The sequence below is a fragment of the Narcine bancroftii genome, chromosome 4, assembly GCF_036971445.1.
Source record: "Narcine bancroftii isolate sNarBan1 chromosome 4, sNarBan1.hap1, whole genome shotgun sequence".
NCBI lineage: Eukaryota > Metazoa > Chordata > Chondrichthyes > Torpediniformes > Narcinidae > Narcine > Narcine bancroftii.
In genome coordinates this window covers 26480296-26496078 of record NC_091472.1, presented here as the reverse complement: position 1 = coordinate 26496078, position 15783 = coordinate 26480296, and the positions used below count along the sequence as shown (strand labels likewise).

Sequence of the window (15783 nt, the reverse complement as noted above, 5' to 3'; positions counted from 1 at the left end):
TCTTCATTTTTATTTTCTCCTGGATTTATTTTCTTTCAAAGTGATGTGGAATGGTGCATGTGGTTGGAAATGAATGAGCTGCTTCATTGAAATTAATTATTGATTCTCATTTTGGGCTCTGAGAAGGGTCTATTCAGAATTCTATTTCTAAATTTGAAGAACTCGAGTTGGGATTCAGAGAGTTGAAATAGAGGAAGAGTTTGTAAGAAAATTGCATTCTGCTTCTTAATTGCATGCTTTTTATTGGAATGTAAATTCATCCAGACAGCACCCTTTATTAACATCCCACCCATCATACTAAACTTTCACTTCTGTTTCCTGTCATAGTATCGCACAGAAGATTGCTATCTATAAAATGCACTGCAATTAATTGCCCAAAGTTCTCCATATGTACCATTAAAGGTTGGAGGGGGGGGGGGGGGGGGTGGGGGAGCAGACCCACGAGATTATCAGCTCAACTAACTTGGAAATATAACCTCATTCTTTCATTGTTGCTCCATCCAAGTGTTTGAACTCCCTGTCCAGCAATACTGTGGAAACATCTGCACCAGAAGGACTGATGTAGTTGAAGTACATGGCTCCCAACCATGTGTGGGATTATAGTCGCTTAATCAAAAAAAAGACTGACATAGAGGAGCAAATAAATAGTATGATTAAAAGCTAATTCGAAAAGGTGATTTTTGAAGGGCTTAAAAAAAGAGTGATGTTTAGGGAGGGAATTTGAGTTTGCAGCATTGGTAGAAATGTCCCCACCCCAAAAAATGAATAAGTATCAATGCAAGCAGGTTCCATGCTCTTCCCAAATTCTGCCAGTATAGAACTTCTTAGAGGATTTTTTTTTTTTTAAATTTTTAATTTTTCACACCATAAATCACAATAGCCATGATATACACTTTTTCTTTTTCACACATTTACAGTGACTTTTTCTCCCCCCCCCCCCCTCCCTCCTCCCAAGCCACCCCCCCACCCACCCCCCCCTCTCATCCATTTTAGGTATACAATCTAGGTTGCATTAATTCAGTCAGACAATGTTGTCATTCAACAAAAATACACCAGAAATTCTACAGAGTCCATTCTTTTCTTTCCTTCTCCTTCCATCAACTTAGGTAATGTTTGTCCCCGGTAGGTTTTCGCTATTGTATTTAATGTAAGGTTCCCATACTTGTTCGAATATTTCAATATTATTTCTTAAACTATATGTTATTTTTTCTAATGGAATACATTTATTCATTTCTATATACCATTGTTGTATTTTCAAATTATCTTCCAATTTCCAGGTTGACATAATACATTTTTTTGCTACGGCCAGGGCTATCTTAACAAATCTTTTTTGTGCATCCTCCAAATCAATTCCAAATTCTTTGTTTTTTTATGTTACTTAGGAGAAAGATCTCTGGATTCTTTGGTATATTGTTTTCTGTTATTTTATTTAATATCTGATTGAGATCATCCCAAAATTTTTCTAATCATTTAGTCTGATGTAATGATGAGGTTTTGCCAGGAGAGGTCATCAGTGCCTTCTAGAAAATGACCCAGTAACATTTTGTATGAATTGCCCAATGAGGTTACTTTGGCTTTTGATAGATCTTATTAGCAATGATTTTTCGAAGTCAGTCAGCAAATTAGCCCAGGCATATCCATGTGTAACTTATTCCACACTTTTGACATTTTGCCTGGCATCAGACACGATTCTGATATTGTCACTCTATGTGCAGCAGGCCGTTTCTGTGTTTACTGATGTAAGTTGGCTGTTACAAATGCCGTGAAAAAGAAACAAACTCTGCAATAGGGTTTTGTTGCTTTTCCCACAGTTTCAGGCTAAACTAATTTTTTGGTGCACACTTTTGTAGTCAAATATCACTGAATCCATATAATGCAGCTCACTGCAAGATAGTGCTATTATTGGCCTCTTTGGTAAGGCCAATAATCAATCCCATAAGGGGTTTCCAGTTACACAATAGGTTTGCATCATTCTTTCACATCATTTTCCTGAACCCCCACTGCATCCTCTTAAACTGTGGGTGACATGGAATTGCCTTTGGCATCTCATGTGTTGCTGAGCAGTCACCACATCAACAATGCACCATCTGCAAGCAGCTGCTGTGGAAAATGTGCAAGTAAATCTTTTGTGCAGGTCAGGAGGAGGTAAAGCACTGCTATTTTTTTCTAAACTGGATCTTCCATCAAATTCCCATTTTTTTCTTCTTTCTTATGCAAGTCACATAAACTGGAGCTGACATTCACAAGTTGTGGTGTGATTGAAGAATTATTGGAATGTATATTCAGATTTTAAAACTTGTTTTGTCCTTTTTAGGCAACTGATATAGAATCAAAAGTGACAATATGCAGTAGAGTCTATCACTTGCTTGTAAACCAAGTCAAATTTAACCCCAATGATATAGTATTTGATCCAAATATACTCACTATTGGAACAGGAATGGAGGAGCACAGTCTCTATGCTGCCAACTTCATCAAAGCCACTTCAATAATAAAGGTAAACTCATATGTAAAAACATAAATTCACCACACAAGAAGATGTGTCGTTGCTTTCATCTTTACTACCGACAGCAATAAAAATTGGATTTTGAGGAAAAGACAGTGCATGTAAAAGATTTAAAAGGGAAGCACCTTCTCTGGATAAATGCACCCTGAGAAGTTTTGAATCGATTTAGAATAGTAGTTCAACCACAGAATTTTTCGGTATTTATGAGAAAAATTTTGATTTAAAAAAATCTTCCTAATATATAGTACATTTGATAAAGATTATAAATGTAATTTGTGCTGACGTTATAAATTCTCAATACAGTCATGAGCATCTGGCAAAAACAATTTGATGTAAATAAAGAAGTAAAAAATACAGGAGTTTAAAATTGGCGCCCTCTAGCAGATAGTTTGCCAGTTTCACAACGGCAAACAGTTTCACCAAGCAATCAGCAAATACACTTATCCAGCATCTACCAATCCCATAGATACCAGATACTAGAGAGAGGTTTTACTGTAGTAACAGACTTTTATGGAGTGGTGAAATCTAAAGGTAGAGCCAATAATTTAAATAGTGATTTATCCTTTAGAGTTTGGTGTTTTTAACCATGAAGGGAATGAATTCCATTCATTTTTTGAGTAGTTTGTAATTATTTATCCTTGACAACACTTGTGAATCTGTAGAGATCATTTACTGCATCTAGTGCTCCCATTGTAGCCTCCTCTACATCGGTGAGACTGGACTCAGACTGGGAGATTGTTTAGTTGAGCACCTTCACTCTGTCTGCTTCGACAGCAAGGTCCTCCCATTGGCCAACCATTTTAATTCCATACACCATCACCACACTGAAATCTCTGCCCGTGACTTCATGTACTGCCAAACCGAGGCCACCCTCAGATTGGAGAAACAAGACCTTGTATTCCATCTTGACACTCTCAAACCAGATGGCATTAACATCTCCAATTTCCATTAAACCCCTCCCGTCCTTCCTTTCCTCTGGTTTCCCATCCATTGCCCTTCCTTCTCCTGTCAGAGCTACCCATGACTTTTAAAAATTTTAGATATACACCACGGTTACGGGCCATTTCGGCCCACGAGTCTGTGCTGCCCAATTTACACGCAATTGACCTACACCCCCAGTACGTTTTTTTGAACGGTGGGAGGAAACCGGAGCCCCTGGAGAAAGCCCACACAGACACAGGGAGAATGTAAAAACACTATTTTGTCTTTACTGTGCAATGTATGGTGTGAATGACAAATAAAGGTGACTTGACAAAGTCCTTACAGACAGCACAGATTCAAACCTCGGTCCAGTCCCGATCACTGGGCTGTAAAAGCGTTGCACTAACCTCTATACCATCCATGCCGCCCATGACTCTCTCCCCTTATCACTTCTCAGTTTTTTTTCTCTTCTACCCTTCCATCTCTATCCACCTCTTACTTTTAGCCTGTGGTCCTTCACCTGCCCCTCCCTCCCTCCTTGCCTCTCCTTCCCCCTTCTACCTTTTTATTTGTGCGCCTGTCTGTTTTTGCTTGTACTGTACATGATGAAGGGTGCAGGCTCAAAACTTCTGTTACCCTTTACTTCCTATGGATGCTACATGATATGCTAATTTTCTCCAGCACATTTGTGTATTCGACGCCAGAGTTTAACTTTATAGCCATCATTAATGTTGCACTATATTGTCAAAATATTGTATTTCTCAAGTCTATACTCCAGTTATGAGTCAAAATGAATTAAAGTGTCCACAGTGTATCATTTTTTTCTGTTCTAATTGATCCATTCAATTTCTCCTGGGACTCTATTCATTCATATTGACCTACTCATTTTTTTTGTTGTACAAAGGGAACACTTCCTGGAGTCAGAGTAAGTGGAGGTCTTTCGAATTTGTCCTTCTCATTTCGTGGAATGGAGGTAATTCGAGAGGCCATGCACAGCGCATTCCTTTACCACGCAATAAAGGTAAAAAATATACATGTATATTTTTTGGATACACTTTTAGCTGCAGTGGTATAGGACAGCCATGCACATTTAAGGGGGGACAAGGGCTGAAATCAAAATGTTCTTTTATGTAGTTGGTAGGAGAGAAATACAGAAGAAACCAACTAAACTTGACTGCTTCACATAGAATGGGACCCATAAGCTTTGAGCAGAGACCTAAGGGGGCCATTGCCAAAAATAGGGTTGAGAATGGCTAGTATAGGAGAATGTAGAGGTTTGTCAGGATGATAGCATAATTGCAGGACTTTAGTATGGAGAGTGATTGGACAAACTGGATTTGCTTTCCTTGAAGTGAAGAAGGCTGAGGGGTTACTTCATTAGGGTATATAAAATTTTAATTGCCTTAGATAGGGTAGATGGTCAAAATTTTTATCACATGGTACAGGTATCAAAAACAGAAGGATGGAAGAGTTTTAAAGAGGATTTGAGATGAAAATATTTTTGAGTTGTTGACATCTGGAACTCACTGCCAGAGGAGATAGTGGGGTCAGATACAACCATTTATTTTAGAGGTATTTAGACAGAGAAGGTATAACAGGATAAAGACCTAGTGTGGACAAATGGGGTATGTGTAGATGGACAAGACGGTCATCATGGACATGCTGGTTCTCTGACTCTGTGTCTCAAATAAACTTTTCAAAGGTAGTTAAGGGAATTTTAATTATTTTCCTAGAGTCCTGGCTGCAGTTCTGATCAAGACATTAAAGGAAGGACATGTTTGCAGTAGTGAGGCTACAGAGGAAATTTATTATCTTGAATGGAGTAATTTTGATATTAAAAATAGACTGGGTGGACTTGGTTTATTTTCCTAGGAATGCCAGAGACAGCAGGACACCTCATGTCAAGTCAAGTCACCTTTATTTGTCGTTCGTACCATAACTACTAATGCCATGCACAGTAAAAGATGAGAATGAGATCTCCAGGACCATGGAGCAGATCTATATAAATAGGAGTTAAATATTGAGTCATAATACAATAAAAATCCATGATATACTAGTACACGTATGTTCTAGTGTGATAGTACGGGATCCTATCACCTCTGTATATATTTGCATATCATGCTAATGATTGGCTGAGAGCCGTAGCCCTTCCTACTGGCCAGGTCATAAGGTGCTGCACCTAACCAGATCCAGGTCAGTCTGGACTGGTCGACCTCCATGTACTACGCTCCAGTCTTTTGGTAACAAAAGCCTTGGTTTGAATCTACAAGTCTTTGAGTCATTCGATGAGCTACATCTAGGAATTGAGGAGCCTGATGGTTTGGGGAAAAAAACTGTTGCACAATGTGGACGTGTGGGCCCAAATGCTTTGGTTCCTCCTTCCAGATGATAGAAGGGAGAAAAGTTGACGAAGGGTGTGAGAAGTCCTTCACAATGCCTTCCGTGTGCACAGTGTATAGAAGATGTCCGTCAAGGTAGGAAGAGAGACCCCAAGGATCTTCTCTGCTGACTTCACTATCCTCTGCACAGTCTTACGGTGTGAGGTGTGACAGTTTCCAAACCAGGCTGTGATGCAATTGCTCAGAATGCTTTCAGTACATCCTCTGTAGAATGTAGTGGCATGGAGAGTTGGAGATTAACTTTCCTCAGCCTACGCAGGAAGTAGAGGTGTTGCTGGGCTTTCTTGGCTATGGAGCTGGTGTTGAGAGACCAGGTGAAGTTCTCCGCCAAGTGCACACCAAGAAACCTGATACTCTTGACGAACTCAACGGTAGAGCCGTCAGTGGTCAGTGGAGAGTGATTTTCCCCAGGCCCTCCATCTCTTTTGATTTACTAACATTCAGATGCAGACTTTATTTGAATAACGCTAGAGGGAATGAGCAGTCTGTAGTGTTGGGTAGACAAAGTCACCTCACTGAAACTGTTTAGTTTCATTCAAAGAACACAGTCACGGTACAATATTTAAGTTATTTTCCTGTATACAAATTGGATAACATTTCTTTGAAGGTATTGCTACAGCTTATGTTTTACATTTTGCTTATCCTCTTCCTAGAAATGATTTGTTGGTCATTTAATTTCATGTGCCAGTTATAATTAAGAACATCCTTCTGGTATATAAAAAATCAATAGAAGTCTTGAAGGGTTGCTCACAATACACATCAGTATCTATTCTCTGTCTGCCTGATATTTTCTCAGAGTTCCGATCCTTTGATAGAGTCTCACATGATACTTGTAAGTTACATCGGGTTGCATTGTTCATTTGGCTTGGTTTCGAGGTTAATTATAAGATGTTAATTATTCCCATTTGAGTCTCTTCCTGTTTGTCCATTGTGGCAAAAGGTATCCTGACATTCCTTGTGTCATCTCTGGCACCGTAATATCAATGCTGTCTCTACTTGACAATTTGTGTCGATTTCAAGATGATTAGTTCAACCTCTTGTTCTGTCTGTGGGGCAATTCAACATGACACAATTTAACATATGGATGAGTTATCCACCAACTGAATTGGTTTCAATGGGACATAATTTAACATTATGGCAGCATCTAACCTTTGCAGACCTCTGTGGGGTCAGATTTATTTCTACCCTTTAAGCGATGTCCTTACAAACTTTTACAGGGAAGGTCCTGTTTTTTTGTGCTGCTTTACTCTGACAAGTTAGAATTTGGTCTGTAACCCATGATTGATGTAGAGATCAGTGCCTTGATCTCTATAATGCCTGGGTGGTAGTTTATATAGTTTTTTTTTTTTTTATTTTTTTATTTTTCACACCATAAATCACATTAGCCATGATATACACTATTTCTTTTCACACATATACAGTGACTTTTTCTCCCCCCCCCCCCCTTTCCTCCCAAACCACCCCCCCACCCCCCCCTCTCATCCATTTTAGGTATACAATCTAGGTTGCATTAAGCCAGTCAGACAATGTTGTCATTCAACAAAATTACACCAGAAATTCTACTGAGTCCATTCTTTTCTTTCCTTCTCCTTCCATCAACTTAGGTAATGTTTGTCCCCGGTAGGTTTTCGCTATTGTATTTAATGTAAGGCTCCTATACTTGTTCGAATATTTCAATATTATTTCTTAACCAATATGTTATTTTTTCTAATGGAATACATTTATTCATTTAAATTTGGTAGTTTCTTCCTTTTAATTTGGTTATGTATTCCATTAATATTTAAAGACATATAGTTCAGCGTAGCCCTTTTATATTTTGTTTATCTTCTCTTTCCGTTTTTCCATCATTACCTTTCCTCCTTTTCCATTTCTGTTTTCTTATTTTCAACTCTTTATAAGACAACATTCCTACAACATCTAACATTTTCCTTATTCTCCTATTTCTATCTTATTTATCCCCAATCTCCCCTTCACCTCCTGAGTTGTCCTTTATCCCTTGTCGGACAACCACATCTCCCCTCTCCATTTGGATTTGCGAATCTACTCGCAAGCGTCAACTGATTTTGCAGTGACCGCTATTTCCCCCCACCCCGCCTCCCCCAGAAAAGATTTCACTTTTCATATGTCACAAAGGTCCCTCTTTTAATTCCCTCCTTATTCTCTCTATTCCATTACCTTCCCTTATTAATTCTTGTCTATACTATCTATATTTTCCTCTAAGTACAGATACATTCATGTATGCTCATTGTCTCTATTCACTCTTATACCTCTTTACCTGCATACATATCAATCGTGATCATTTTTACTCTCATTACCCGTCTTCATCCCTCAGTCTATTTTTGTCTTTACCCACATACATATCAGTCGTGATCATTTTAACTCTCATTACCCGTCTTCCTCCCTCAGTCTATTTTTGTAATTGTTCTGCAAATTTTCGTGCTTCTTCTGGATCCGAGAATAGTCTGTTTTGTTGTCCTGGAATAAATATTTTCAATACCGCTGGATGCTTTAGTATAAATTTATACCCTTTCTTCCATAAAATCGCCTTTGCTGTATTGAACTCTTTTCTCTTCTTTAGGAGTTCAAAACTTATATCTGGATAAATGAAGATTTTTTGCCCTTTATACTCCAGTGGTTTGTTGCCCTCTCTTACTTTTTCCATTGTCTTCTCCAGTACCTTTTCTCTTGTAGTATATCTTAGGAATTTTACTACAATAGATCTTGGTTTTTGTTGTGGTTGTGGTTTAGAGGCCAATACTCTATGTGCCCTTTCTATTTCCATTTCATGCTGTAGTTCTGGACATCCTAGGGTCTTAGGGATCCACTCTTTTATAAACTCCCTCATATTCTTGCCTTCTTCATCTTCCTTAAGGCCCACTATCTTTATGTTATTTCTTCTGTTATAATTTTCCATTGTATCTATTTTTTGAGCTAGTAGTTCTTGTGTCTCTTTCGTTTTTTTATTAGATTTCTCCAATTTCTTTTTTAAGTCTTCTACCTCCATTTCTGCTGCTACTGCCCGCTCTTCCATCTTGTCCATTTTCTTTCCCATTTCTGTTAAGGTCATCTCCATTTTAATTATTTTCTCCTCTGTGTTGTTTATTCTTTTTCTTAAATCCTTAAATTCCTGTGTTTGCCATTCTTTAAATGACTCCATGTATCCTTTAATGAGAGCAAGTATATCCTTTACCTTGCCTATCTTTTCTTCTTCTATTTCACCATACTCTTCCTCTTCTTCTTCCTCTGGGTTGACCATCTGTTGTTTCTTTGTTGCCCTTTCCTCCTCTTCTATCTTGTTTCTATTGTCTTCTGTGGTCTCTTCTTGCTGCAGGTGTTCTGCAGCTGTCGTTGCCGGCTGTGGAGATCGACTCCCCAGCTGGTCCCCCCTCCCGTCGGTGTGTTTTTTTTCATTCGCATCGCGCATGCGCGAAACTTCGCGCATGCGCGGTTGCGCACTTTTGCTCGGCTCTGCGAGCCATTTTTGTAGTCCATTATTTACCGACCTGAGGGAGCGGGTTTCTCTCTCCGCAGCGGGCCTCTTCGGACAAGTAAGGCCTTCACCTTTTTCCTCCTTTGTCTTCTCTTCCTCTCTTCTTACCGTTGCTTTCGACTTTTCTTTTTTTGTCGCCATCTTCTTTCCACCTTTATACTCACTTTTCTGTAACTTTTATTTCTGTGCCTTTGTGTTTTCTCTTGTTTTTCCCGACTTTTCTGGAGAGGGCTGGAGTTCACCGTCCGGCCACTACTCCATCGCGTGACTCCTCCGGTGGTAGTTTATATAGTTGATGTCATTTTTTAAACACATTAATCTTTCGCTCCTGTCTAGTGCATCATTTGTAACAAGTCTCTCCTTAGGCAGGGATGGATATGGGAATTGTGAATGCAGGAAACCTCCCTCTTTATGATGACATTAATAAAGAACTTCTGGAATTGTGTGAGAATTTGATCTGGAACAAAGACCCTGAAGCTACTGAGAAATTACTGCATTATGCACAGGTAAGAACAAATGCATGCATTTTTGGAAAATAAGCTGCTCTTCGATGTTGACAAATGTAGTCTGATTTACCTTCCAAAAAATTGGCATGCATTTTGATATTGTATGCTTCTGTCTAAAAAAATATTTGTATTTATTTAAGGTTATTTTAAAATAAGTTCTAAAAGGTAGTCACATAAATATGATAAAGCAAATACTGATAGAAATCAAAGCAGTGCAATTTGTGATTTTTAAAAACTTGATTAAATAATTTATTTTTAAGTGGATAATTAAAAGAGAGGAGAGAGCCATTTAAATTTGGAGCTGAGGCAGCTGAAGGTGAGGCCAGTGTTGATGGGATACATGATGAGGATTTGCTCAATGGGCCATGTTGGCAGAAATGCTGAGTTTTTGGAGGGTGATATAATAAGAGGAGGATGCAGTGATGGGAGAACAATGTCGTGAACAAACTTAATATGAGGATGTCATTAAAATTCAAAGCTGTAATAGATAAATTTGAGTAAAGCTTCATTTGCTACATCTCTCTCTGGTCTATGTTAAAGAACCAGCCAGTGGTGAGTTGGGCATCAAATTTCAGAGCTTCTAGTAGAGAATCAGTTTCGATCCAGTCTTCATTAGAAGGACTATTTAAAAGATCCTACTTATAAAAGTGTTCCAAAATACTTTTAATCGTAATTAATCTGCCAATAATTTATTTTTCAATTTGACATTCACCATGATAACAGGCTCACGTTGTAAAGTCTGTGCCGCCCAAATTCCCATACATTTTTTTTGAAGGGTAGGAGGAAACCAGAAATTGTAGAAACGCTGCATTTGAACCTGAGTTGCTGATACTGTAGTACAGGCCCTTCAGCCCTCTATGTGGTGCCAACCTGTATATTCCTACCAAAAAAAACCTTTGTGTAAATAAATAAAAAAACTTGCCCCTGGTGTCCCTCTAAACTTTCCTCCCTTTACATTGTATAGATGTCCTCTGGTGTTTGTTATTCCCATCCTGATTAAAAAGGCACTGGCTCTCTACCTTATCCCTGCCTCTTAGAATCTTTACAGACCTATAGAAGGTCACCTCTCATCCTTCTTCGCTCTAGAGAGAAAGGTCCTAGCTCTGCTAACCTTGCCTCATAAGTCTTAATTTCCAATCCAGATAGCATCCTGGTAAGTCTCTCTGCTCCCTCTCCAAAGCTTCCAAATCCTTCCTATAATGAGGTAACCAGAACTGAATACAATATTCCAAGTATGGTCTCACCAGAAATATGTAGAGTTGCAACATGTCCTCTCCTGAACTCAATCCCCCGTCTTATAAAACTCAGCATCCCATACACCTTCTTAACTACCCTGTTAACCTGAGTGGCAATCTTGAGAGATGTATGGCTTTGCACCCTGTTCTTCCACACTGTTAAGCATCTGACCATTAACCTTGTACTCAGCCTTCCAGAATGGATTACTAACACACCTAGATTGAACTCCATCTGCCATTTTCTGCCAACTCTACATTCTGTCTATACTCTTTTGTAACCTATAACAGCCCTCAACACTATTCACAACTCCTCCAACCTTCATATCATCTGCAAACTTACTGACCCATCCTTCCACTTCATCCAGGTAATTTATAAAAATCACAAAGAGCAGGGGTTCCAGAACAAATCCCTGGGGAACTTCACTAGTCTCTGACCTCCAGGCAGAATACTTTCCATCCACTACAACTCTCTGCTTTTTACAGGTAAACCAATTCTGAATCCACACAGTTAAAGTTCCATGGGTCCCATGCCTCATGACTTTATGAAAGAGTCTTTCATGGGGTACCTTATCAAATGCCTTACTAAAATCCATACACACCACATCTACTCCCCTTCCTTCATAAATTTATTTTGTAACTTCTTCAAGGAATTCAGTTAGGCTCATGAAGCTTGACCTTCCCCTCACATCACCATGCTTCCTTCTGACCTGCACCCTTTCCATAACCCTCCATTCCTCTCCCATCCATGTATCTATCCAATTTATTCTTAAAACTTAAGAGGGAGCCCACATTAGCCATGTCAGTTGACAAATCGTTCCAACTCCCACCATTCTCTGAGTGAAGAAGTTCCTCCTAAACCTTTCCCCTTTCACCCTAAGTGCTTGTGCTTTTGTATTTATCTCTCCTCATTTAAGTGGAAAGAATCTATTCGTATTTACTCTATCTATACCCCTCATAATTTTGTACACTCTATCAAATCTACCCTCATTCTTTTATGCTCCAATGAATAAGGTCCTAACCTGTTTAATCTTTATCTGTAACTCAACTCCTGAAGACCTGGCAACACTCTTTCAATCTTACTGATATCCTTCCTGTAATTTGGCAACCAGAACTGCACACAATACTCCATATTGATGGTATTTATTGCAGACAAGTGTGAGGTGTGGCATTTTGGAAGGACAAACCAAAGAAGGACATATATAGTAAATGGTAGAATATTGAGGAGTGCGGCGGAACAAAGGGATCTGGGAATACATAAACATAATTCCCTGAAAGTGGTGTCACAGGTAGACAGGGTTGAAAAGAAAGCTTTTGACATCTTGGCCTTCGTAAATCAAATTATTGAGTACAGGAGTTGAGATGTTATGGTGAGGTTGTATATGACATTGGTGAGGAGACTGTACTTCTCCAAATGCTCTCAAATCCTGTCCATAAGAATCCTCTCCAATAGTTTGCACACCACTGACTTAAGACTCAGTGGTCTATAATTCCGAGAATTCTCTCTATTACATTTTTTAAACAAGAGGATTCTCTCTATTACTTTTTTTTAAACAAGGGGACCACATTTGCCATTCCCCAATCCTCCCTTGTAGTCAAGGAGGATGCAAAGATCATAGCCAGTGCTCCAACTATCTCTTCCCTCTCTTCCCACTGCACCCTGGGGTATATCTCTTCTGGCCCGGGGACGTTAATGTTTTTAAGAAGACCCAATACTTCCTCATTCCACTGCTCCAAGGAGAAAGGCCAAGTTTACTCAAACTGCCTTACATAAACCGATTGAGTGAACTCTTTGGAGTGGCGGAGGATGAGAGGTGACCTGATAGAGGTGTATAAGATGATGAAAGGCATTGATTGTATAGATAGTCAGATGGTTTTCTCAAGGGCTGAAATGGTTGCCACAGTAGGTATGGGGAGATGTCAGGGGTAAGTTTTTTTAACTTAGAGAGTGGTGGGTGCGTGCAATCGGCTCCCAGCAACGGTGGTGGAGGAGGATAGGATAGGATCTTTTAAGAGACTTTTAGATTGGTTCATGGAGCTTAGAAAAATAGAGGGCTATGGGTGGGCTGAGTAATTTCTAAGGTAGTGACATGTTTTGTATTGTGCTGTAGGTCCAGCACACAAACCTGTTCTATTTTGACCTCAACTTGACCAAGGTCCTTTTCTCTGGTGAATTCTGAAGCCGGACCTCCCCAGCCTCATCCACCTCCAGGCATGTTGCCTCCTTTATCCTTAAGTGGCCCTATCTTCACTTGTCATCCTTGTGTTTTTCATGTACACATAGAACACCTTGGAGTTCTCCTTAATCCTTGTCATACCCCCTTTGAGCTCTCCTACATTCCTTCCTGGTTAGCATATAATTCTTATGAGCCCTTACTGTTTTTTTGCATTTTACATCAAATGCGTGCTTCCTTCTTCCTCTTTACTAACTTGTTCGCCTGTTTTGTCAATCATGGTTCCCTTTTTCTACCATCTTTTCCCTGCCTCAGTGTAGCAAACAATCTATGGCATCACTTTATACAAAAGTCCTGCTCCATCAGTGAAACCATTGAACTGAGTTAAATAGGAACAAATCTATCCAGAACCCCGCACAAGTGGTCCCTAGTGTAATAGTGTTGTGCTAAGGATTGCAGGTTATTGGTGGGGCATGTGGGTTTGAAGTGAATCAGGGTCCTATGGAACTTTAGTGACTGAGTGAACCCAAACTTTACACACTTAAGGAAAAAAATTGTGCAAGCTCTATCTAATTTTTTTTCCTCAATATTTAAAATATTGAATGAACTTGAGAAAGGAAATATAGAAATATTCAATGAACTTTATTGTAGCTTCCTGACGTAAATGACCAGTGGAAACCACTGTGCAGTTAGTTGCTAGATTTGTGACGAGGAAGTGTCTTTGCAGGGTGGCTGATTGCATCGTGAAAAGGAAACTGGATCATCTTGTACAATTTTTATGGTGCTTTTGGAATGCCAATGCTGATCAATCAAAAAATTTACCAGCTTCTCAATTGAAGAATTTTCTGCCTTTTGAATTGATAAAAATATATCTTCGTTTAATCTTGAGGTGCATTTGATTTTCCCTACTACAATGTAATTATCTTAAGAATATGTAAAGAAACCGTGATTTTTGTAGCTTAACAGACTGCACCTTGGTTCTTTGTTTCTATTAGACTCATGCCAAGGGTGGAAAAACAGCAGTAACTACTGATGAGTGGAGACATGGTACTGTTGAGGAACGTCTTGAATATGCCCTTATTAAGGTAAATGCTTGAATGTTTATTCTTTCCGCACACTGTCTTTTCTGCTTGTGTATGATGCGCATGTTGGAATTCTGTCATTATCTTTTAGGGTATAGAAAAGTATGTAATAGAAGATACCATAGAGGCAAAAGCCAATCAACACAAGTACCCCAGACCCCTACATATAATCGAAGGGCCTCTGATGAATGGAATGAAAGCTGTGGGGGAACTGTTTGGAGCAGGAAAGATGTTTCTCCCACAGGTAAGACTGGGATCAATTTTGTTGCTCTGTTTACAAAAGCAGATGAGGGAGTATTTTAGTAATATTAATGTACTATACTGACTGCTTAACATTGAACCACAAATCTGAAAGTTAAAGTGTATATTGTTTTAATATTTTGCAAATTTGTTTGATGCCATCAGGTCATTAAATCTGCTCGTGTAATGAAGAAAGCTGTTAATTATCTTGTTCCTTTCATGGAACAGGAGAAGGAAGAAATGTTGATGCAGTCAAGCCAATTAGAAGAAATTGTAAGTTATTGATTCTCTAACTCAGGATTAGGACACTTGTTTAGGGGAATATAACATCGAAACAGGCCCTTAGACCGAACAAATGCAGACTGAAAATCAACCAAACATTTTATACTAATATAACATTCATCCCACATTCCCTTCAAACCCCTGCACAGATTCTACCACTCCTTTACAATTACCCAGCCAACCCACGTGGCTTTGGGAGGTGGGAAGAAACCACAGCACCCAGATGAAAATCATGTGGTCACAGGGCCAAAGAGAAACTTCCCACTGAGATCAGGACTGAACCCAGATCTCCAATTCTGTGAGGCAGCAAATATATTAGCTGCATCACTGTGTCACCTTTTTGTTTGTGGCCTTTTAGGATGTGGGTGTAAATGTCAGTATTTTATTTTACCCATCTCATGAATAGACACATAAATATGAAAGGAAAAGAGGGAGACATATCAGGTATAATCAATAAAGTCTCAGTTTAAATTAATGTTTAGCGGTGACATGTGGGCCATAGGGCCTGCTCCTGTGCTGTATTTTTCAGTATTTATCTGAAGTTGCCATCAGAAGCTGGTAGCATATTGCCCTCCTTGAACTGCTGCAGTTTTCTTTATTTTTTTATATATCATAAAACTGCTTTTAAAAATGTTACTGAATCCTGTCACAGTTTTCTGACTGAGACACCTGGCTGGTAACTATCTTTCAAGTTCCTGAGAGCGTATTATTTTGCCTGGATTCCCTTCCCCCATATTAGTACTCATCTAGAATTGAAATTTAAAAGAATTGACTGAAAATGACATGTTCCATTAAAAATGAGAGAAGTGTAATGCTGTCTTTTTAAAAAATCTTTTTTTCACCTTCTTAGTTTGAAAATTCAATGTGTCGGAAAACAAATTGTCTTTCTCCACTTATCTTGTGTCAGCTTAACATTCCTGTAAAAAAATTCTCACCTGGTTTAATAACAAGTGG

At 39.0% G+C, this 15783-nt stretch overlaps 1 protein-coding gene across 3 annotated transcripts in view; it reads left to right on the top strand.

Annotated features, from left to right (window-relative positions):
- The window catches only part of mtr (5-methyltetrahydrofolate-homocysteine methyltransferase), a 111061-nt gene that overhangs the window by 47947 nt on the left and 47331 nt on the right, over nucleotides 1–15783 (top strand). For 2 of the 3 annotated variants that reach the window (XM_069930978.1, XM_069930979.1), the window contains exons 16-21: nucleotides 2315–2494; nucleotides 4329–4445; nucleotides 9679–9819; nucleotides 14221–14310; nucleotides 14399–14551; nucleotides 14713–14820. In XM_069930978.1, the coding sequence (XP_069787079.1) occupies nucleotides 2315–2494; nucleotides 4329–4445; nucleotides 9679–9819; nucleotides 14221–14310; nucleotides 14399–14551; nucleotides 14713–14820 (789 nt within the window). The remainder of the gene's footprint in view (nucleotides 1–2314; nucleotides 2495–4328; nucleotides 4446–9678; nucleotides 9820–14220; nucleotides 14311–14398; nucleotides 14552–14712; nucleotides 14821–15783) is intronic. The other variant, XM_069930980.1, reaches the window with a different exon arrangement.